General features: G+C 42.5%; 2 protein-coding genes across 4 annotated transcripts; one reads left to right on the forward strand and one right to left on the reverse strand.

The window, feature by feature from the left end:
- Window positions 1-10,974: 10,974 nt before the first annotated feature.
- LOC130414398 (macrophage mannose receptor 1-like) lies at window positions 10,975-13,413 on the reverse strand. Its single transcript, XM_056740272.1, has 5 exons — window positions 13,382-13,413; window positions 12,930-12,968; window positions 12,492-12,845; window positions 12,001-12,345; window positions 10,975-11,488 (listed from the first exon to the last, which is right to left on the reverse strand). Exons 2-5 carry the CDS (start codon window positions 12,964-12,966, stop codon window positions 11,124-11,126), a joined length of 1,101 nt encoding a protein of 366 aa, XP_056596250.1. The 5' UTR covers window positions 12,967-12,968; window positions 13,382-13,413; the 3' UTR covers window positions 10,975-11,123.
- A 7,471-nt stretch (window positions 13,414-20,884) lies between these two features.
- On the forward strand, window positions 20,885-24,107 carry snx20 (sorting nexin 20). Of its 3 annotated transcripts, none has more exons than XM_056740258.1 (4): window positions 20,885-21,025; window positions 21,827-21,908; window positions 21,990-22,144; window positions 23,138-24,107. In XM_056740258.1, the coding sequence occupies exons 2-4, from the start codon at window positions 21,833-21,835 to the stop codon at window positions 23,804-23,806; spliced, it is 900 nt and encodes a 299-aa protein (XP_056596236.1). In that variant the 5' UTR covers window positions 20,885-21,025; window positions 21,827-21,832; the 3' UTR covers window positions 23,807-24,107. The 3 variants fall into 3 exon arrangements, with proteins under 3 accessions (XP_056596236.1, XP_056596234.1, XP_056596235.1); XM_056740256.1 differs by having other exon boundaries at window positions 20,886-21,025; window positions 21,813-21,908; XM_056740257.1 differs by lacking the exon at window positions 20,885-21,025 and adding an exon at window positions 21,399-21,427 and having other exon boundaries at window positions 21,813-21,908.
- Window positions 24,108-24,214: the final 107 nt, after the last annotated feature.

The raw sequence follows: 24,214 nt of genomic DNA on the forward strand, positions 1-24,214 counted from the left end.
CCCGTCTAGAGACCAGACATGGGTGTTCCAGAGGCCTGATCTGGGATGCCAGAACGTGTCCTTCCCCTGAGAGAGCAGGTCCTCTGTCAGGGGAATGGTTCAGGGGGAGTCGCTGTCCAGAGCATCAACTCTGAAGCCAAGTGTGGTTAAACCAGTGCGGTGTAACCAATAACACTTGGTGATCCTCTTCCCTGACCTTGCACAGTGTCAGTGCAAGGAGGCTCCTGGGGGTGGGAAGGTTTGCTTCCGCCCGTCAGCTGAGCGCCAGGGCATCCGTGCCGAGGGGGGCCTCGGTCAGGGAGTACCAAAGCAGACAATGGGTGGTGTCGCGGGAGGCAAAGAAGTCTATCTGTGCCTGTCCGAACAGCACCTAAATGAGCTGGACCGGGGGTGGAGTCGCCACTCTCCACAAGGCGTATACTGACGAGAGAGCGCGTCGGCTGTCTGGTTCAGTTTGCCTGGGACGTGTGTGGCCCGCAGGGAGCCGATCACCTGCTAACTCCACAGGACGAGGCGTCGGGCAAGTTGTGTTATCTACCGTGAGCGTACGCCACCCTGGCGATGTACGCTACAGCTGTAGTGCTGTCCTCGGAGGACCAACACGTGCTGGCCCCGCACTAGAGGCCGGAGCCTTCTCAGCTCAAACCGCACAGCCCACAACTCTAGCCAATTGTATGCCAGCGCAGACGGGGGCCCGTCCAGCACCGCGCTACTGCGTGCCTGTTGCACACTGCACCCCACCCCTGCAGCGAAGCGTCGTAACCTGCCCGAGGGGAACCCCGCCCGGAGGAAGGTCATGGAAGATCAAGGGATTAGGGTGCTTCGGCAGCAGGGCGACATCACCATGCTTCTGCTGTCGGTGTGCAACACTGTCCTCGGATCTCGACTCTGTAGCCAGTGTTGAAGTGGTCTCATGTGCATCAATCCGAGGGGTATTACCCCTGCGGAGGATGCCATGTGTCCCAGGAGCCTCCAGTTCAACACTGACTGGGCGCGTGCTGCGGACAGCTGTGCCGTCATGGTGACAGAGTTTAGTTCCATACCGAGAAAGAGGATGCTCTGCTCTGGGGAGAGTTTGCACTTTTCTCGGTTCACCTGAAATCCCAATCGATCTAGATGCCGGAGCATCAGGTCCCTCTGTGTACACAACAGATTTCGCGAGTGTGCTAAGATAAGCCAGTCGTCGAGATAGTTTAGTACCAGCAGGGACAGACCGAAAGGACTGATATGCCCGCCCTCGAACGCGAACCGTAGGAACGGCCGGTGTCGAGGGGGATCGAGACATGAAAGTAAGCGTCATTCAGGTCGATTGCCACGAACCAATCCTGACACCTGATAGATGTCAGGATGCGCCTCTGCGTGAGCACCCTGAACGGCAGCTGGTGAAGGTGCTTAGTTCAGGGTACGCAGACCTATGGGGCGCAACCCACCGTCTTTCTTGGGGACGATGAAGTGTGGGTCGTGACCCAAAGAACATCTTGGTTTTGAGGGATGAACTCGATGCCTGTTTTGCCAGAAGGGTGGTGACCTCTACCCGATGTACGGAGGCGTCCCTACCTCTGACAGAGTGAGAGATGATGCCCTGTAACTTGGGAGAGTCTCTGGCGAACTGGATTGAGTAACCAAGACGGACCGTCCGCATTGGCCAGCGAGACAGTGTGGGCAGCTCTCGAGCTCCCAAGGACTTTGACAGGGTGACCAAGGGGACGGTCTGTGAAGACCTCACGCGGGATCTCGGAGGCCTCTAGGCGGCCGAGTCGCGGCGTGAAAAAAATGTGGCTGATTGCCACTGTCTGCTTCACCGTCAATAACTGCAGAGCGCAGTCCTCGATGGTGTCACCAACAACTCACCCTGTGAGATGGGTGCATCAAGAAAGCGGACTTCCTTTGTGTCACTCTTCTGCACAAGGTATAGCTGTGGGTGTCTCTCCTGGACCACTACCGTGGACATTGTCCGACCCAGGGCCCGTGCCACCGCCTTGGTCGCCCATAGAGCACTGTCAGCGGCGGCACGGAGATCCTGCATTATACCCGGGTCGGCCTAACCCTCGCGGAGCTCTCTCAAAGAGAGGAGGCAGCCTGGCCCGCGGCATCGCAAGGCTTTCGACTTCAGTGATGCCGAAGTCTTACGCGCTTTGGGTGGTAGGGGTGGCCGATTCCCCCCAGGTGGTAGCCGTCCGCGGCACAGGTCCCCCGCAGGCGGACGTTCCACCAGGGGGATCTCAACGTAGTCCTTAGCTGCCCCACCATCGAGGGAAGTAAGGGAGCTGGAGCTGGTTTCACTTGAACGATCCGTGAGTGGAGCGTTCCAAGTTTTACACAGCTCCTCATGCACCTCCGGGAAAAACATGGCACCCAGGGTGGGCGCGGTTTGCACCACGCTCCGACCTCAGGAACCATGCATCCCCAGGTTAGCACAGATGGCATCACTTCTGCTTCCTCCTGAACTCGACCGCTGGGGGTGGAGCTCTGATTCGTCAGAGACGGATGTCAGTCTCCCTCCGATGGTGCGAGCGACATCTCATCTACGTCACACATCGTTTCCGAGTGTGTGCGTGAGGATCCGGACGGTATGCCACTGCCGGTTGGGGAACGTTCAGAAGAGCGAATCGGGGTGTGATCGGCCCGTGAGTGTTTGGCTGGCGGGTTTACGTTCGCAGAGTTCCCCATATCACTAACGCTGCTAACGTGGGTGGTCATCGGGGCCGTAGCCACAGATGTCACAGCCCAGGTAGCAGACGAAATGGTGGCTGGTTCCCGTAGGAAGACAGCCACCCGTGACCGCAACTACTGAATGACAATCGGATGTGTCAACGAACGATGCTTCAGCGTGCTGGACGCCCAGACACCTTATGCAGCGATCATATCCATCCCCCTCCTCGATGAGGATGCCGCACACAAGAGAACAGCGGGACATGCTGCGTTGGAGAATGCTCAGTAAGTCCTGAAAAGGACTTTTTAGATAAAATCTCGAACACCTCCGTAACTGCCGAGACGCCCAGGGGAAGGTCGCTGCAGGTAGGGACGATCCGCTGCTCTACGTCGTAGATCCGGCAATGTAGAAGAAGAATTCATTGAATTTGTTCTGTTCGTATTCATGAACAAAGGCTTTGAAGAACAAAAGGTAAATGAATGCTGCACGCCGGCTTCCTTTTATACCGGATATCCGGGGGCGGAGCCCGGCATGCAAATTTCATTCGCCAAATTTCATTGGCCTTTTCTATAGTAGTCAGAGTTGATTGGTTCTCAAGGGCGAACCCCATCTGTCGTTCTCGACACAACGTCGAGAGACCGACAGAAAGGGAACTTATAAATAGATTGCAAGGCTCAGCCTGGTACATCAGAAACAAAGGAGTGAATGAAAATAAGCCTCACAATCTGCTCTGTTTTACTCACACACACTCTCTACTGGACACCCACTGAAAAGCTGCTCAATAAAGTACCCTTTAGGCCGTGTTCAGACTAGACTTCTTTTTTGAAGCTGCTAGCATGTGTTTCCATAACAACATGCGAGGAACGTGACTGGTCGAGAAGGCTCAAGCTAGAAAACGGCTGAAACGCCCATTGGAGCATAGTTTTGTACAAATGTAAGTTTAATTTTCAACAACTTCTGATTGTATTTCTAGCGAGAAATTAGTATTGTAGTTTTTAAATATGTGATAAGTTATTGCAAAGACAGTAGACGCAAGGATTCTAATAGACTTCCGTTACAGCCTATCTGTTTCTCTGGGCTGCCTTCTTGCACAGACGTGTCATGCCGTTCGGCTGCTAATTGTAACCAAATGCTGCTAGCATTTTTTTACTAAAGAAGATCCTTTGTAAACTTTTTCTGGTCAAAAAAAGAAGTCAAGTCTGAACATGGCCTAAGTCACCCTTAAACATAATGGCTTAACTAGCAAACCTGATCTGCAGAAGCTGGTTGACCACATGGAAGTATTGGTAATTAAACTAGTCAACAGCCCAGTGGGACACATCAGCATCTAAAACACAACATGATATGGTCATTTTATCAGGACAATCGGTTAAAAATGATATACTGTATAATACTTTTATTCTGTTTATTAAAGTTACAACATTTACAGTTTAGAAGAAAAAATAAATATGTGTTTTTACTTAAATTGTATTCATTCATGGTACATCTCACAGTTGTACGATAGGAAAATAACCCTGAAACCAAATATGATGGGGTCAGAGACGGGAAGGAGAGGAGAAAAAAAAAAAACGTATTGATATTTAATATTTTTTTATATATCAGTCAGTGTGTTGTGGTACACTAATAGCATTGTTGTTTTATGTTACACTTTTATTAAATGTGTATTTGGCAGTGTTTCCCCAATCCATTTCTCAACCCAAACATTGCACCTAAGCCTTATCCACCATTCCCATCAGTTTATTATTAGTGCATCAGACAAGAAATCAAAGGAGTAACAAACAAATGTAGAATCAATGGTTTAAGAATTGTTCAGTGACTTGAGATCATCCAAAAAGTACAGCAGCAGAACTTAAGTAGTAAGTAGTAACTTTAAGTTATTGAGTAAATGATTTTCGATTAGTAGTGATTTATTAAAGAGTGAACATTTTGTGATTTTTATGGTCCTACTTATGTTTATGGAGTGTCGAACAACAAGTTTGCGATGGTGTAAAAACATCTAATAATAGGCAGTTATTATTACCTTACTTCTTGACTGACTTTCAAATGATTCGTTTGGTGATTCATCTGTTTATTCCCCTCCTTCACGTTAACCTACTCTAATCGGATTCGTCAAATAGTCTACACTCTAAAAAATGCTGGGTTAAATTCAACCCAATTTGGGTTATTTTGCCAATCCAGCGCCCAACTGGTCTGGGTTAAACACTTAACCCAGCATGCTGGATTGTTTTTTGAGCCAAAATTCGGTTAAAAGTGAACACAGCGCTGGGTTAATTTTAACCCAATAATGGGTTGAAAATGACTCCATGGTCATTTAAACCGAAAATAACAATTTACATTTTAAAAAATATTTTTATTTTAATATTGTATTTTAAATTATTATTATATGTGTGAAAACACCCCAAAACAGAGAAAAATCCACAAATTGAACATTTTAAACTGACTGTTCAGCATGCTATAAAATGTGCAGAACACACAAGAACTGTACACAAGAATATAGTATAATACAGTTTGATAATATTAATAGTTTAAAATCTCAGTATCTCAAAATAAATTCTATAATATTTCCTAAGAGAAAATAGTCAGTTCAGTTCAATTCAATTCAAGTTTATTTATATGGCGCTTTTCACAGTGTGCATTGTTCCAAAGCAGCTTTACAGGAGCAAATAAGAAAATCACAGAAAGGTAAAACACAGCCCAGTGCATGGTGTTTATAGAGCAATCAAGATCATTCTAATTAATAATATCTAATTAATAAGTAATTAAATAAATAAATGCAGTCTCCCGGTGAGCACTCGCCGAAACCGTGCAGGTCCAACCCGGTCCCACCCCGCGATCGTCACCAGAAAACAGAAGAACAACCAGGATAAAACAGTAATGGCATAATGTAACTTTATTCCTCTGTTGTCCAATATCGACCACAAAACAAGACCAAACCAGACCCACACAGCAACAACAAATGAAATCCCCACAACCAACAAGGTTTTCTTTAGCGAAAGAGTTTACTTACATTTCTCCAAAGTGCTTACTCAGATGTGACACCAAAATCCAAACCATGGCTCATCTCTGGTGCAGTGAAATGCAGTGCTTCTTTTCAATACCTTTTACGATAGCTTTACCATCAGGTGTTGCCTGAAGAATGTCTTATATAAAAAAAACACACCGTAAACAGAATCTTCTCAAATAAAACTAGGTTTCTTCATCTGTAACCATTTCATATTGACTTGTAAAACAGACAAGTCACTTAAGAAAAAGTAAACCGACAAATGCAGAGCCTTCCTCCACAGATATCCTGGACTCAGGACCATGCTGCTTATCACATGGTATTCACATGGCGATATGTCCTCTCGACCAATCAGAGTTCGCTCGTTAATGGTATGTGTTATTTCTAAGTTATTTGTTGTATGAGGTACAAAATATTGAAACATGAAGTTGAAAATATTTCTTTTATTTTACTATTTTGTTTGTTACTATTTATTTTATTTGGCTGTTATTTATTTCATGCATTTGCATTTATTTGATTTATATTAATTTATTAGGAGCTATGTTGTCAGGGGCTATATGCCCCTGGTAGGGTCTCCCAAAGCAAACAGGTCGTAGGCGACAGGTAAGACTAAGAGCGTTTCAAAAACCCCTATGATGACAAAAAATTGGAGGACCGTGACGTCACCCGGTATGGCGCAGCCGGGGCCCCACCCTGGAGCCAGGCTCATATGCGAGCGCCTGGTGGTCGGGCCCCCCCATGGGGTCCGGCCGGGCTCAGCCCGAAAGAGCGACGTGGGGCCACCCTCCCGTGGACCCACCACCTGCAGGAGGGACCGTAAGGGGCCGGTGCATAGTGGATCGGGCAGCAGTAGAAGGTAGGGGCCTGAGATTGTGCGTGAGGTTCAGAGATTCCGACTAGAGGTAGTTGGGATCACCTCTACGCACAGCTTGGGCTCTGGAACCACACTCCTTGAGAGAGGATGGACTCTTCACCACTCTGGAGTTGCCCATGGTGAGAGGCGGCGGGCTGGTGTGGGTTTGCTTATAGCCCCCCAGCTCAGCCGCCATGTGTTGGAGTTTACCCTGGTGAACGAGAGGGTCGCTTCCCTGCGCCTTCGGGTCAGGGATAGGGCTCTCACTGTCGCGTGCGTCTATGGGCCAAACGGCAGTGTAGAGTACCCGGCCTTCTTGGAGACTCTGGGAGGGGTGCTGGAAAGTGCTCCGACTGGGGACTCTGTTGTTCTGCTGGGGGACTTCAACGCCCACGTGGGCAACTACAGTGAGACCTGGAGGGGCGTGATTGGGAGGAACGGCCCCCCTGATCTGAACCCGAGTGGTGTTCTGTTATTGGACTTCTGTGCTAGTTACAGCTTGTCCATAACGAACACCATGTTCAAGCATAAGGGTGTCCATCAGTGCACATGGCACCAGGACACCCTTAGCCGGAGGTCGATGATCGACTTTGTGGTTGTTTCATCTGACATCCGGCCGTATGTCTTGGACACTCGGGTGAAGAGAGGGGCGGAGCTGTCAACTGATCACCACCTGGCAGGGGAGGAAGCTGGACAGAGTCGGCAGACCCAAACGTACTGTGAGGGTCTGTTGGGAACGTTTGGCCGAATCCCCTGTCAGAGAGATCTTCAACTTCCACCTCCGGCAGAGCTTCGACCAGATCCCGAGGGAGTCTGGAGATATTGAGTCCAAGTGGACTGGCTTGTGGGACTCCCGAGGCAGCTGACGGGTACCGACAGGCCAAGCGGACTGCAGCCCGGATGGTTGGGGAGGCAAAAACTCGGGCATGGGAGGAGTTCAGTGAGGCTATGGAGAAGGACTATAGGTCGGCCTCAAGGAGATTCTGGCAAACCGTCCGGCGCCTCAGGAGGGGGAAGCATTGCCCTACCAACGCTGTTTACAGTGGAGGGGGGCAGCTGTTGACCTCGACCGGGGATATCATCGGACGGTAGAAGGAATACTTTGAGGATCTCCTCAATCCCGCTGTCACATCTTCCATTGAGGAAGCAGAGGCTGAGGGCTCGGAGGTGGATTCGTCCATCACCCGGGCTGAGGTCGCCGAGGTAGTTAAGAAACTCCTCGGTGGCAGGGCTCCGGGGGTGGATGAGATCCGCCCTGAGAACCTCAAGTCTCTGGATGTTGTGGGGCTGTCTTGGCTGACACGCCTCTGCAGCACCGCGTGGCGGTCGGGGTCAGTGCCTTTGGACTGGCAGACCGGGGTGGTGGTCCCTCTTTCCAAAAGGGAGACCGGAGGGTGTGCTCCAACTATCGGGGATCACACTTCTCAGCCTCCCCGGGAAAGTCTATGCCAGGGTACTGGAGAGGAGAATCCGGCCGATGGTAGAACCTCGGATTCAGGAGGAACAGTGTGGTTTTCGTCCCGGTCGTGGAACACTGGACCAGCTCTATGCATAGGAGTTTGCCCAACCAATCCACATCTGTTTTGTGGATTTGGAAAAGGCATTCGACTGTGTCCCTCGCGGCATCTTGTGTAGGGTGCTCTGGGAGTATGGAATTCGTGACCCTTTGCTAAGGGCTATCCGGTCCCTGTACGAACGGAGCAGGAGCTTCAGCTGAGGTGGCTCGGGCATCTTTTCCGGATGCCCCCTGGACGTCTTTCCGGGATGGTGTTCCGGGCATGTCCCATCGGGAGGAGACCCCGGGGAAGACCTAGGACACGCTGGAGGGACTATGTCTCCCGGCTGGCCTGGGAACGCCTCGGTGTCCCCCCGGAAGAGCTGGAGGCAGTGTCTAGGGAGAGGGAAGTCTGGGCATCCCTGCTTAGATTGCTGCCCCCGCGACCCGGCCCCGGATAAGCGGTAGAAAATGGATTTTTTGATGGATAATTTATAGTATTAGTCCTTGATGTCATATGATTCATGTTCTCTTGTTTGTTTGTTTTTAAAAAGAAATAAAGCAACATTTGTTTGAAAAAAAGGATGGATTTGTAGCGTTTAAAAAAAATATATATATATAATTTGAATTTATAATTGACAATTTTGTTGTTTCATTTAACAATCATTGTTTAAAATGTTCAGACTGAGCCAACAGACCATTTTAAAAGGATAAATTGAATATTAACAGAATGTATGGGTCTAGGTAAAAATATTTAATTTTTTTATATAATGAAAATTGGGGGGCACGGTGGCTTAGTGGTTAGCACGCTCGCCTCACACCTCCAGGGTTGGGGGTTCGATTCCCACTTCCGACTTGTGTGTGTGGAGTTTGCATGTTCTCCCCGTGCCTCAGGGGTTTCCTCCGGGTACTCCGGTTTCCTCCCCTGGTCCAAAGACATGCATGGTAGGTTGATTGGCATCTCTGGAAAAATTGTGTGAGTGCGTGAGTGAGTGAATGAGTGAGTGTGTGTGCCCTGCGATGGGTTGGCACTCCATCCAGGGTGTGTCCTGCCGTGATGCCCGATGACTCCTGAGATAGGCGCAGGCTCCCCGTGACCCGAGGTAGTTCGGATAAGCGGTAGAAAATGGAATGGAATATAATGAAAATTAAATTTAATAATGAAAACCATTAAAATAGATTTATAGCGTGTCGGAAAAGAGCTCTTCATACTATTATACAAATAAAGTTTGATATGTGAAATGTACAACTAAGTTACACGAAAACTGAAAACTCGCAGGGCAGGAAAGTTTGGTTCAACTTCTGACAGAAAACTATCAGGTCGGCAAGCTCCACTTCAGCGTATCAGGAACACCAATTATTACAAACAAGTTATGATTCATCCAAAGTTATCATAACATATAAATTTAAGATTAACAAATACTTATGTTAATTTTAAAGGAACATACCCTCTGGCCTCAAGAATCCAACTCGGCCATCGGTTTTCGCGCTCTCCGGTTCACTGAGCAGTAAACAGTCTTGCCGTTGCGTTTACTGATAGCGCAGCACCTTTGCAACACAAATAGTTCCACTAAGGCCAATGCATAAGCTTTTAAATGTCGTCAAGAAAGAAAACCGAAAGCTTATTTGAGACTAAATTGAACCGTATTTAATAACATAGGTTTAATTTAATTACATGCCCCAGGAATGTTCAGACTTCCATCTCGTCGGTTACTGCTCTCACTTGATATTGGTTTTTACACACCGACTAAACTATCAAAATGATGAAAGAACGCAACCCTTATCCCAGGCAAATTCACATTTGAACACTCTTTCGTTGAACCTTATAAACATGTTTAACGTGACGTCACGTTATGCTCTCTTTAACGTCCGCATGCACAACCCAGCGATGTTTGGTTAAAATTCCCAGCCCAGATATCGGTCAAATCGACGAGTTTGCGTACCCAGCGGTCTCAACCCAGCGTATGGGTTGAAAAGGTAACCCAGCAGTTTTTAGAGTCCAGTCTGCTGTGGTTGGTCTACCACATAAAGCTTCGCAGTGTCACAAATGGAACGTAGGTGCATGTGCATTACACGGAGTGACGCAACACCGACCCGGAACTGAAATTAGAGCAAAAGTCTTGTTGTGTATTTTACCCTTGAGATAGCTTAGACTGATGATTTCCCCAAAAATATAAAACACCTCTACTATGTGCTAATATTTATAACAACTTGTTGTATTTTAATTATTTGTATAACTATTGTTTGTATAACTTCTCAAATATAACATTGCTGAGGATTTAATTCTTTTCTTGTGTTTTCTTCATGAGCAAAGTCCACATTAGCAAGCAAAACTATCAAATATTCACAAATGATCCAAGTCATCCTTACGATCAAGAGACACAAAGTACAAATAAACTGAGTTAAACGTCGACAAAACAGAGAACACAGGTCAAAAACTTTATATTAGATTTTCTAGATAGAATTTACTTTAAAGTGAATTATATTTTTGACAGAAATGCTTTAAAGCGCTCAGCACAGTGCATCTAACATTGACCCTTAAACTGCAATTTGGTGGATACTTGAAAATTAGTTCCAGAAAAATGTTGATTTATGTTCTTAGTTAAATTCCTCATGTCGGTGTAGTCTGTCATTGTGGTGTCATTGAACTGAACAGCACCATCTATTGGTCAAAAAAGACAGAAAATAATGTCTTTCTAACTTCAGTATCTCATGAACAAAGTTGCAGCCACGGGTTTATACCTCAAAATTTTTATGCTATGTATATATATATAAATCTTTAACCAATTATTCCCCCTGCATAAGACTCTTTCGGCTGTGGAATTAACACAAAAGAAGATATTTTGAAAAATGTCACTTTGATTTTGTGTTCATTCAATGGAATTCTGCAGGGTCCGGTGTTGTTAGGTTACTGATGTTCTTCAAAACATCTGCTTTGTCTTCTTCAGATTAGCACAAAAAACACAGCAATTCTTAAAATAACAGTACATATTAATAACGTTTGAGAGTCTAAATTTTGAGTTGTATTTAATCCAAAACATGCTTTTAAATTGTCACTGCAGCTAAATGGAAAATGAAAAGAAACAATAAGTTGTGTATCACAGGAAATGACAAACACATCTCAATCATATCTGGTGCAGATGAAGTTGCGTCTCTCAGTTTCAGGAAGGCGGATCCAGCGATGATCTCCTCCAGACTGAACCGCTCCAGATCTCGTCACAGTTTCACAGTTCTCCACTGCTGTTTCATGCCCTTCAGCCCACTTCTCATAGCACACAATCTCTCCGCTTACCCAGAACCAAATGCCCACAGTGCATGAGTGACGTAACCCCAGCCAAACCTCTGCAGTAGAAGCGTTTTGAACCACTCCTGTCACCCAGCGCTGAATCTCCTCTGAATCAACTGAAACCAGATCCACATGATTCTGTCTGCAGTGAATCAGAGCTTCAGTCCAACTCAGATTCTGTTTGATCAATACCAGCTTATCTGCACACAGAACAAACCTGCACATGAGAGTCAAAACAAACAGACAGAAAACGACTCTGGATGCCATTTTAATAATAAATAAACTTCTGTCATGAGACACACATATATATGAGATTTATTATAATGAAAGTGGAGAAGTGTCAGGAAATATAAGCATGAGATGTGACTTAAATTGGAAACATCACAGCAGACTTGTGATTTTTAGAACCCTGACTCCAGACCCAAAGCCCCTTCATCCAATCACATTATCTTATTTGACAATGTTATAACAATCAATTTAATAAGCAAATTATTTTCTAAAGGACACTCATTGTCTCTGATAACTCTGTCCTAGATATTCAGTATGAGGGATCGTTTCTGACACATAAGAGATAGATTCCTGTCAAAAAGCATGTTTAAGACATTTCACTTATCGTTATAAACTTGAAAGAAGAGACTGTTGATGAACTTGATATCATACTGATAATGAAGAACTGATAGTTATGCTATAAACACAGACTATTATGACTCACCTTCATGACACACAAATGTACTAGAGTGATGACAACCAGCATCATTCCATTGTCCCCGAGAACTCATCTTGACCTCTGTACAATCTTTAGAAGGGCCACCATTATTGTTTGGTTCAGCAGACATCCAGTTTCTGAAGGCAGAGTCACTGTTATCTGACCACTCCCATGAGTCTCTGAACAGACCAATCCAGACAGATTTATCAGTATTATTAATGATATTCTGGATGTCTTCATTCTCAGTCTGGTTTCTCACACTGGTCAGATCAGTATGATACTGTCTACAGAAACTCTGAGCTTCTCTCCATGTTTTATTAGATGTTTCAATGATGTATCCTTTACTGCTGTCTGTTAAAGAAAAAGTTTTATAAACTTTATTGACACACGTGTAGTTTGCTGTCGGTCACAGGAGAAGAATTGTGTCAATTATAAACATTGTTTCTGTTTTTATGTACAGTAGATTTTATATCTGTTGAAGGTTTGCTGTCACTCACCATTGTAGCAGATGAAACTCAACTTTGTATCACATTCCATATGATGCTGATTTCCATTTTTCATAAAAGCACAATTTGTTTGGTAATTTGGTTGCCCATTTCCCCAGTTCGTATAGTTTACAGGATCACCCAGAGACCACTTCCATTTATGTGTACTTGTATTCTTCAGTCCAATCCAGACGTGCACATTATCTTTATTCACAGTGTTCATCAGCTCTTTCATGTCATTGATGTTGTGGACTGTGGCCAGATCTGTGTACTTCTCTCTGCAGTAACTCTCAGCTTCAGTCCAGTTTTTAATCATGTTGATATAGTGATAGCGGCGCTGAATGCATTCAGATAATGAGCAGACCGCTACAAAACAGAATGTTTGATTATTTATTAAAATAATTATTGTAACATAATAAAGCAAACATAAAACCAGAAATAGAAACTCACCGATCAGAAGAAGCCTGAAATATAGAGTTTGATCCATTTCTGAGGAAGAAAGATATTAAAATACTCAGATATTCCATTTCTTCTGCTTGTTGATCAAATTTAAATCATTTAATTCACATTTATTTCTATAGCACTTTTCACAATATTGCATTGTTGCAAATCAGCTATAAGATTAAACAGGAAAAAATAAACAGTATTGAAAAGGCAAAAAGATCTGAAAACAAAACATTTGAAAACACATTGTATTTTTTCATGAGATCTAAGATGAGACAAATGCACAGCTAACTTTAAAAATAACTGCTTACAGGATTGTAGCACATATATCTGGGAATAATATTATAATCTTAACAAATTTGCATTAGAAGTTATTAAACATTAATTCACAATCATAATCAAACAGAGTCCTATCTAAAGTATAATTTAATAGGAGTAAGAATGTAAGTTGTTCTTACTTTTGAGCTTGTGTGTTTGTCTCCTGAATCTCCAGTTTCTGTCAGTGTGTCTATTATGTCTTTATAATATATCTGCTCTTCAGTGCCTCCCTTCTTTTGTTTACTTCATTCACAAAATGCCTTATTTTCATATTTCATTTCCTTCTTATTTGTCTATTCCCACCCTTTACTGTTTCCTGTTATTATTCTAACTGTAACAGCATTTCAACTGGTTTAAAATTGGGTTTACTGTTATTTGCATAGTGACATATACAGTGTCAGTAAAACATGATTTTTATCATAATGTTGTTGTATATGTGGACCCAGAGCATGGCACAGAAGGAAGTTAAAAATAGACTTTACTAGAGAACTGAAGAAACATGGAAACAGCAAATGTACACAACCATAACAAGAACGAGTAAGGGAAAGAACATTGAGTATACAGTATAAAACGGATACATGAGGGAAGTAAATGACACGCACTATCTACAGTATATTAATATTCCACATACTTCGTCATCATTTGCAAAACATATGTTGAGAATGTTTATACAAATTATGACGAAGTATGTCGAAGTTTAATATATTTTCTATTATTTTAATATATATTTAATGGCATAGAAGGCAAAGGCTTGAACGGAAATAAGAAAACCGGAAAAAAAACTTCTTCAACATTTGCATAGGCTGTTACTGTTTAAGCAGTGCACCATATTAGAGCTAGAGAATTGATTATTAATTTCATATCCAAAAGATTGATTCATTCATTTTTGTAACTACAGAACACAAAAATATGTTTTCCCTGCAACAGTGCAATTCTATACACTTTACAGAGGTTTTCTTGACACATTATGCTTTTTCGTCTGATATTTGAGACCTCCCTTAAACTCATCATCTCACCTTTCTGCTTCCCAGTGCCTGCTTCGTACAAAACATCTGACGTCCATCTACAAGACCCAATAATGTGTGTGTCGAAATAAGATTAACAGACAGACATACACAGACTTTTGCTTGCACGCACCCCTGTAAAGGGGTCTAGTGATGCTCATGAATACAGTGAACTAAAGAACTGGCAAGAAAATAAAAATGATGTACACTGAAAAAAACAACAACTAGGATTTTTTCAAATTTTTTATTAAATCCTTCTAGTTGTTGTTTCAGTGAATGTAATATAGAAGATAAATGGTATTATTACGAAAGACAAGCACATTGGCTGCACCAACTGCGAAAAAAGTCAAAATATCAAATATATAAAAATAGGCTATCAAAAAAGGTGTAAAATCAAAATATGAGAAAAATCTAATCTAATTCTGTTTTTTTAACAAGATTTATTTTTTTAAGTTTATTTTTGAAATACGGTGAATATCTATTAAATTACAGAAAAAGAGAACAAATTTACATAAAAATGGGGGAAACAACTTAATATATATTCTTATATCCCATCTTTTTACAGAAAACAAATATTTTACAATACATTTTTACCAGTTTACAGAAAAGTTATGTTAGTTTTAGAGTAATTGCGAGAACTGAGATGGAAGCGGAGGGAAGGATGAGCCCAATGGGACCTAAGGATTGAAGGGATTGAGTGCAGAGCCAGGGACGGGCTTGGGACAGCTAAACAGAAATGATAAAAGATTTAATTCTCTTTAGTGTGCATGACTTTCTCAACACTTACTCAACACTTACTCAAACTTACGTGACAACTTAAACCCAACTGTGTCCCAGGAAGTGATAGACACATATGTGCTCTTTCTCAATCATATCTGCTGCAGATGAAGTTGCGTCTCTCAGTTTCAGGAAGGCTGATCCAGCGATTATCTTCTCCAGACTGAACCGCTACAGATCTCGTCACAGTTTCACAGTTCCCCTTCAGTCGGTCTCCGAACGTTGTGTTGAGAGACAGACTGGGGTTTGATTCTGAGAACCTATCATCTCCGACATAAAACTAAAACGTCAATGGGCTTTGGCGAATGGCCCGCCCACGCCAGTCTCTGCCCCGTACATACGGGATAAAAGGAAGATGGCGGCGGTTATTCATCATCCTCTGTTCTTCGAAACCTTTTCGAAGTCGTTGGTGTCGAGTTTATCTCTTCGACTCTCCTGCTGGACTTACGACACAGAGCAGCGGACTTCTCCCTTCGGACGGAGGATTCCCTTTCGGCGTGCGGACTCTTCCCAGCCGACGGCGGACTTCCCCTCCGGAGCGCGGACTTCCCCTGGGCAGCAAGCTGCAGATCTAAAAGAGCAGGTCCTTTTTAGGGCCAATAATTTCTCACAGTCTCCACTCTCATCGAGGAGGGGCAGCCATTGTGGATCAGTTCTGCCCGTACTGCGGTCGGTGTATGACTCAGACGTTGCGTCACGGGCGGCTGTGTTCCCACGGGACTCAGCCGCCAATTCGCTGCTTCCGTTCCGCGACGGCAGTGGCTATGGTGAGCGGCGAGCGTGATGTGAGGATTAATGTTAGCGATAATCCGTCAGCCACTGGCTCGCGGACCGTTTGCACCTTGCTTCGTCTGACCGTTCCCTAAGAGACGGTACCACCGTTATGTTCCTACACCACTCATCGGAAACGGTGCGTGATGATGAGGAGATGTTGCAACTGTGTTCTTGGGTATGACAGACCATCCTCGAGTCTGACGGTCACGACACCTGTACTGCACTTTGGGGTTACAGCATGTAGTGGCACGGTTTGTCATCAGGTGTGGCGGTCACAGCGGCTACATTCTCCGGAATGTTGCCGCAACCCCATCAGCTTCCTGAACGCGACTGCTATCTCGACGAGGTCGACCGCTTCAGCGATCGGCGGAGGTGATCAGGGGTTCCCGTGGATGTCACTCCACCAGCTTTGGGCTGCGGGTCATCAATGCCCCAGCATGCCCTCCAGGCTCGTTCCAGATGGGCGATGGTGTACCGTCCCATAGTGGGCAAGACTCAACAACGGGTTGTAGTGGCCCCGCCCTCCCGAACGCTCGCGGCTGACCCAGATGTGCACGAGTTAGAGAAGAGCGACTTCAGGTACTGCTAGTTGTGCCTTACTGGCCCAACCAGACTTGACTCTCAGACCTCTTTTGTTGACTGCCCCCTCTGGCCGATTCCCCTGACGAAGACCTTATCGCAGGGGAAGGACACCGTTGGTACCCCAGGTCAGGCCTCTGGAATCTCCACGCCTGACCCCCGGATGGGAGGAGTTGGCCTTGAATGGCTTGCATGCCTATAAGTAGTCACTGTTGCCGCTCATCACGATCGCCTGGAGGGTAAGTTTCTTGGTTAACATAACCTGGTCACCAGGTCCCTCAGGAGCGCGACTTCAGCCGCGTTCCGTACCTTCTCAAGGGGTATTGGCGGCCTGCGAGCCCCTTGGAGACGCCTCTCATCCACTTTTACGATGAAGACCGCTCTTGATGGTGCTCGCCTCTACAAGAGGGTAGGGACCACTCGCAGTGAGAGCCCACTCCACTGGAGTAGGGTCCCCTAGTGGGCACTGGCCAAAGGCGCCTCTCTGGCAGACATATGTAGCTGCGGGTTCGGCTACGCCCAGTACCTTTGCGAGGTTTCACAACCTCCGAGTGGAACCAGTGTCTCTGTAACACACTCTCCAAGAGGAGAGCAGTGTTTTCCGCAGTGCGACGGCTCCGGACGGTGCCTCACTTACAAGGCGAACGCACTCTCCATGATGACTGTCAGTACAGACTTCACAGTATGTCCACTACTATTCCACTGGAAGGTTAAGTCTCACTGCAACGCTCACTTGTGACTCGCTAGGCTAGTCAGTGTCGCTAGTCAGTGACCTAGAGATAGGTCCCAAGTCTGTCTCTCAACACAACGTTGTGTCTCGGCTCAGCACAAAGGGTGATGAATGACCGCCGCCATCTTCATTTTATACCCATATATGTACGGGGCGGAGACTGCGTGGGCAGGCCATTCACCAAAGCCCATTGGTGTTTTAGTTTTATGTCGGAGATGATAGGTTCTCAGAATCAAACCCCAGTCTGTCTCTCAACACAACATGGAGAGACCGACTGAAGGGAACAAAGGTTACAGACGTAACCGAGACCTTCTCCACTGCTGTTTCATTCCCTTCAGCCCATTTCTCATAGCACACAATCTCTCCACTTACCCAGAACCAAGTGTCCAGCGTGCAGGAGTCACATAACCCCAGCCAAACCTCTGCAGTAGAAGCGTTTTGAACCACTTCTGTCACCCAGCGCTGAATCTCCTCTGAATCAACTGAAACCAGATCCACATGATTCTGTCTGCAGTGAATCAGAGCTTCAGTCCAACTCAGATTCTGTTTGATCAATACCAGCTTATCTGCACACAGAACAAACCTGCACATGAGAGTCAAAACAAACAGACAGAAAACGACTCTGGATGCCATTTTAAGACAGAAGGTTTGAAAGTTTGATAGAAGAGACTGTTGACAAATTTAATGTATTGATAATTTTAAAGTTATGTTATAAAATACAGACTATTATGACTCACCTTCATGAAGCAAATGTTCAAATCATTCCATTGTCCGTGAGAACTCATTTGGACCTCTGTACAATCTTCAGAAGAATCACCATAATTGTTCAGTTCAGCAGACTTCCAGTTTCTGAAGGCGGAGTTAATGTTATCTGACCACTCCCATGAGTCTCTGAACAGAACAATCCAGACAGATGTCTGCTTATTATTAATGATCTTCTGGATGTCTTCGTTCTCATTCTTGTTCCTCACACTGGTCAGATCAGTATGATACTGTCTGCAGAAACTCTGAGCTTCTCTCCATGTTTTAGATTTTTCAAAGATGTATCTTTCGCTGTTGTTCTCTGTTAAAATATATATTTTAATAATATTCATGGTTTGTTACAAAACTTACAGTTTGTCCATTTCTTCTGAAAGTCATGAGTGCAGTATGTGTTTGCTTCGCTGTCTTTCTTCTCTCTTTGTATTTCTGCACTCAGTTTAAAGTGAGCAAAAGTTTAACACATACACATTGAGCATTGTACTTTGTAGTTGCTGTCATTGAAATACTCAGTTTGTCAGTTTTGACATGTTTCATTGAATTAACATTTGTTTCTAGCATTTTTGACAAATGTTCATTGTTGCAAAAGCAGAATTAAAATTAGCGAAAAGAGAGAGAAGGGTAAACAGTAAAGAAATAACAAGAAAATAGGAAATTATGGAATATAATGAATTATAGTTCATTATTTTTTTTACATTTTCTAGCAGATTTTCCATAAGAGTCCATATCATAGGACCATTTAGTGTCACAACTCAACCAAAAACTTAAAACATTAACACTCTATCAACACAGTTAGGAGTAAGCAGTAGATTTCTAAAATTTTATTTAAAATACTGTGAATTTGACATCAAAGTTTGTTAAGTGTCCTCATGTTTCGTAAATGTCAGTGAAGCTATAAGCCAACATTTTCAGATCTGTAACTCTATACCAATTATTTTAGAAATTATTATATTTTATTTTTATGGATTTTAAACGTTAATCCACAATCCTTATAAATCAGTATAATCTCATTTCATTTCAATGTAAATGAGAATGTAAATTGTTCTTGCTTGTTGACCCTCTCACCTGAATCTGCTGTTTCTCTGTCTGTATGTTATTATATTGTTTCTGCCTTGGTTTGTTTACTTCTTTTGAAACAAAATACATTTTCATATTTCCACTTCCATCTTTGGGTTCTTTGTATTGTGTTTCTTTAGAAAGTCTCATGTATTTTTTCAGGTGATAGCTGACATTTGCATATTGTCCTGTATGTTTCAACTTGTGTCAGCAAAATGGGTCTTTTTTATTTAATAAACTAAATTAAATAAACATTTAAATACCCAACTTTCAGGAAAGTTTATAAAAGCAGGCTGGTGTGCTTGTGAAAAGCTGATATTGAGCAAGATTTATTGTTACATTTTATACAGATGCATTTAATTTGAAAATGTTTTTCTTTAGCTTTATAAATATAACATTACTTGTACTCAAATTATTTCTTTAACTTTACAACATGACACTATATAGCAATTGATGTAATTTAGTTATGTTCATGCATTTTATGATAGGTTTAGTCATAACACATGCAAGAACCAATTAGATTTGAAATAATTGACATGCCACATGTGTTCTGTGCTCAGATCTGAATGCTTTGATATTTGGATTACACTCAAATTTCATTTTTTCTAACAAAGTATCATTTAACAACAGAAGACATTTATTAACTCACTGGAGTCATTGAGACAACTATTTTAATGATCTATTATGCATTATTGCAAAGCAGCTTCACAAACAATTAGGCAGTGGGAATGGCTAGACAGATTCAGAATATGATGTCATGACCATTTTAACTCATAGCATTCACAAAGGCAAACAGTATACAGCGGACATGCCTTCTATCGGCTACAGATAATATCAATATGTACATTTATTTGTACTTCACAATGTTCCCTAGTGGAAAACAGTGCACTTTAATTTGCTTTGTTAAACTGTACATATAATATTAAATGAACTGTTTTCGACTTAGCCTATATACCAAAATGTCTAAATATCTAAATACATTTTTTGTGATTTTTAACCCACTTAAGTAGGACTTCAATCCATCTTTATACGTACTTGTAAAAATTGCTTTTATTGTGTTAAAATCATAGTTAAAGTGTACTGCTTTATTTAAGTCTTTAAACTTAAAAATACTTACTAATCAAGTATAATTAAGCACTGCTGACTCACAATTGTTGCTATCAATCAACATTCATCACAATGCATCAATATCACATTTGTGCTTGCAATTAATGTTGCAAAACTATCCTTATTGTGATAAGTGTTTGCTTTAGTTTGGGCTTTTAACTAGTTTCTTTCAATTCCTAAGTGTTTTGATGAGAACACTTGTGCCTTTGTAACAGAGTTGAGTTTGAAGCAGCCATGCATTAAGGTTTTCAAGATATTAATTCACTTTTAACTGTATGTTAAACTGACATTAAATTATATTTTAGGTAATTGCTTGCAAGTACTTTTGAGCAGTAAACTTTCACTATATTTTAAACTCAATAAGCTTACAGTAAATGGTTTAAGAAACACTCAAAAGTTCATCTTAAGTGCATTTAATATAAATGCAATCTATGATACATTTAAACCTATTTACAAATAAATAAAATGTTGAAAACATTACATTTAATATGAATCCAGCAGTTTATTTAAAGACACACGTGCCAGTGTGTTAATACAACAAAGCATCAGAATTCAGTACCTCATCAGGCTGACATTTATATCAACTCAGGAGATCAAAAACTGTCTAGAGTCATTTAACCTCGAGGGCTTTTTATATGCCTCATATCTGTATTTAATCTGAGACTAATCTGGGTGGAGTCTATGACAACTTGTTTTATCTCAGCTGTCTAATCAATGTGATCCATTTTTTGAAGAAACCTGCCCACATCTAAAGGTGATAAAAAAGAACAATGTAGAAGTAATATTACCGGACAGCACCATCTACTGGACACATGATTTGAGAGAAATAAAACGTCGATCACTCCCTCGTTCTGGTTTCAGTTCCTCATTAACAAAGTTAAGATTCAACCAACATCAAACACAGAATTATGTGTCATGAACTCGATGACTTCTAAAGATCCAACAAACCTCTTATATCATCATCTTCATCTTTATCAGGGATTACTGTCTTTACACGGGTGAGGAGAGAGCATTCCTTTCATTTTCATAAAGTCCATTGTGCTTAAACGGATATACAATGTGACCCTGAACGACAATAGACTGTCAGTCTTTATATCCTGTTACCTTCATCAGTCCTCTGGCCACACGAGGACACTTCTGTTTAAAAAGTTACGTATAGCTCAAATGGGCTTTCATCCATTACCTATTCAAAATAACTGTAACTGCTGTATATTTTTTATGGTTGTGGCCATTAAGTTGATAATGTGACTGTTGATGTGGAGTCATGTAAAACATTGACATTTTCTTGAGACTTTATTTCCCAAACCCTGATTGTGTGGCGTGTCGCATGATTTTTTTTTTTAGAAAAGGTGGCAACTTCTGAAGTTAACAGGAAGGTTCTTTATGCTGCTTTAACACATGTGAGGCTAAAAAAGTGCAGTTTCTTTAAAGAATCAATTGCTTTTACAGATTAAAGTGATTTTTCACCCAAATAATTTAAATTCTGTCATCATTTACTCATTCATTTCAAACCTTTATGACTTTCTTCAGCAGTACACAAAAGAAGATATTTTGAAGAAAGTTGGTAACCGAACAGCACTTGACCGCATTCACTTCTATTGTTTGGACACATAACCAATGCAAGAGTCTATTTACAACATTCTTCAAAATATCTCCTTTCGTGTTCTGCGGAAGAAAGAAAGTCTCACAGGTTTGAAACGACAAAAGGATGAGTAAATGATCACAGAATTTTTTTTGTCCGTTGACTTCTCAAGTCTTATGTTAACACTTGTTTAAATCTCTCAGACATCAACTTTCAGATTGTTATGGAGGAACAAGCAGAAGCGCTTGACATCTGCCCAGCAGATGCAGAGAATTCCTCACATCAGCAGCAGAAAACATGTAAATATCCTCAGTCTGTTATTTGTCTATGACATTTGTGTTGTCCGTGTCTCATTGTGTTAATGTAATTTACTGTGACAGATGAAGATGCTGATCCGGGTTTCAGCGCCTCGTGTCTGACAACAGCAGAACTGCAGCAGCACTGGAGGGCCGTGAAGCAGGAGTTCAGAAGCATTAAACTGCTGTTTGACATCCCTTCAGCCCGAATCATCGACCAAATGTTCTCCAAATATGTGGTATAAACAACTGCTTATAACACAAAGATGTTTTACAAATGCACAGCGGTTTATTACATGAAGCACTCTGCATCAAAATCGACTTCTGTCCAGAAGATTGGTCACCATGTCTTGTAAGATTACCAAAACTACAAAGACCAGTGTTGAGCCCAATTCACCTACTTACGCTGTGTTCTTGAAGTACTGTTTATGATTTTGAAGCCACACATACTATATAGAACATAGTGATTTAATTGAAAAAAGTAGCTACTTTATCTAATGTGGTATGTAGTGTCACAGTACACATTTAGGATGCAGGGTGAAATTTGCCATTTTAGTTCTTATCACACTGATGTACATTGAAGTGTTCGTTTTTCCAATTTGTCATGTTTTAATAGTTATAAGATGTTTTGCAAGGTTTTACAGACAGGGCTAACTAGTCCCAGACTTAAATTTAAGATTGAGTTGTCCCTCGCATATTTTAAAATGTCATCGCCATTGTTTTGTATAAAGATGTACACCAGTGATGTTTTATCAATGGCATTTTGATAAAAGTGAATTAAATATGCCAATTTCTTAAGGCATAGTCCTGGCTCAGCTTAGCCTTGGTATGTGAAACTGGGCCTTTTTTGATGTTTTGTGTGTTTTCCATTGAGTCTGCGGGGGGACATGGGAGGAATATTACGGCTTCATCTTACAATCATTATTGCAGAGACTCTGTTTAAGGGATATTTTGGCTTTGTTTCTCTATAGCGGAAGTGAATGGTGACACACATCCATCTTTGGGGGGGGGCAGGATCTTGCTCAACGACAGTTTGAAAATAATTTTGTGAATTGTGAAGTGAATTACCTAAAGTTGACTTGTTTAACATGATACGTTAGCTAAATGTATAACATAACTAATTTGTCCTTGAAATGCTGAGGTTTGTTACTTACACAATAGTGCAAACATGTTTAAATGCCGATGTCAGTGAAGACCTCATCCGACCTTTATGTTTGATTTCCGTCAAACAGGTGTATCGGATTGTGGTTATCCAGTCTGGTACCTACGACTGTAAACGTGTGGCTATTGAGCGTCGCTACACCGACTTTCTTCACCTGCATCAGGAGCTCCTGCTGGACTTCAATGAGGAGATGGAAGACATGGTGATGCCCAGAAAAAGAGTGACGGGAAACTTCTGTGAGGAGATCATCTCAGAGCGGCGTGTCGCCCTGAGAGACTATCTAACTCAGATCTACTCCATCAGATGCGTCCGCCGATCGCAAGCTATTCAGGCGTTTTTCACTCAACAGGAACTAAAAGAGGCATATGACCTGTTGCGTGGTGGACGCTTTTCCCGAGCTCTTGAGGGCCTACAGAAGGTGTTGGTGCTTCAGGAGAAACTGTCTTCTCATGACTCCACTTTAGTGATACCGACCTTGTGTGCCATATTGGTGTGCCAAAGGGATCTAGAGGACTTCAATGCTGCTTTTCAAACAGGCAGAAGGGCTCTTCCCACCGTGAGGCGCTATGAGCTCCGCCGGTATCAGGGGCCCCTGCTGGAGGCTCTTGTTGATTTGGGTTACAGCCTTGAGTTGCCTGTGGCACAGTTACAGGATGAGCTGACCAGAGTAAGAGACTCCCCTCATAGTCCGGTATCGCTGATCTCCCTTAAAGAACTGGTGGTGCAAGAGTTTGTGTAGGAAACATGAATGTGATCGTAGGGACACAGAAGAATAAAAACATTGTGCTGTACACATTTTAATGACTCTGATGTCCAGAAGGCCAAAGCTCTAGTGCACAAATGGTCTCATATTTTGAGATCCTTTAGAATATTTCCTATCAATTAAATATTTTTTCTATAGCAGTTGTTTGTCGTTTTACACTTTAGACAGTATACTATACAGCATATAGATTTCAATAACTACACATATCTACACAAAAACCAAATACAAGTTTGTAAACAACCTTTTAAAGTTTTAATATCATTAGAAATACACTTGATATGAATACACTTTATATTCAATAAACAGTATATAACACAAATACTGTGATTCAATTGTGAGGGTGTTATTGCAATTTCGTTGCTATGGAAAATTGTTATAATACTC

This window comes from Triplophysa dalaica, chromosome 24, assembly GCF_015846415.1.
Source record: "Triplophysa dalaica isolate WHDGS20190420 chromosome 24, ASM1584641v1, whole genome shotgun sequence".
Lineage (NCBI taxonomy): Eukaryota > Metazoa > Chordata > Actinopteri > Cypriniformes > Nemacheilidae > Triplophysa > Triplophysa dalaica.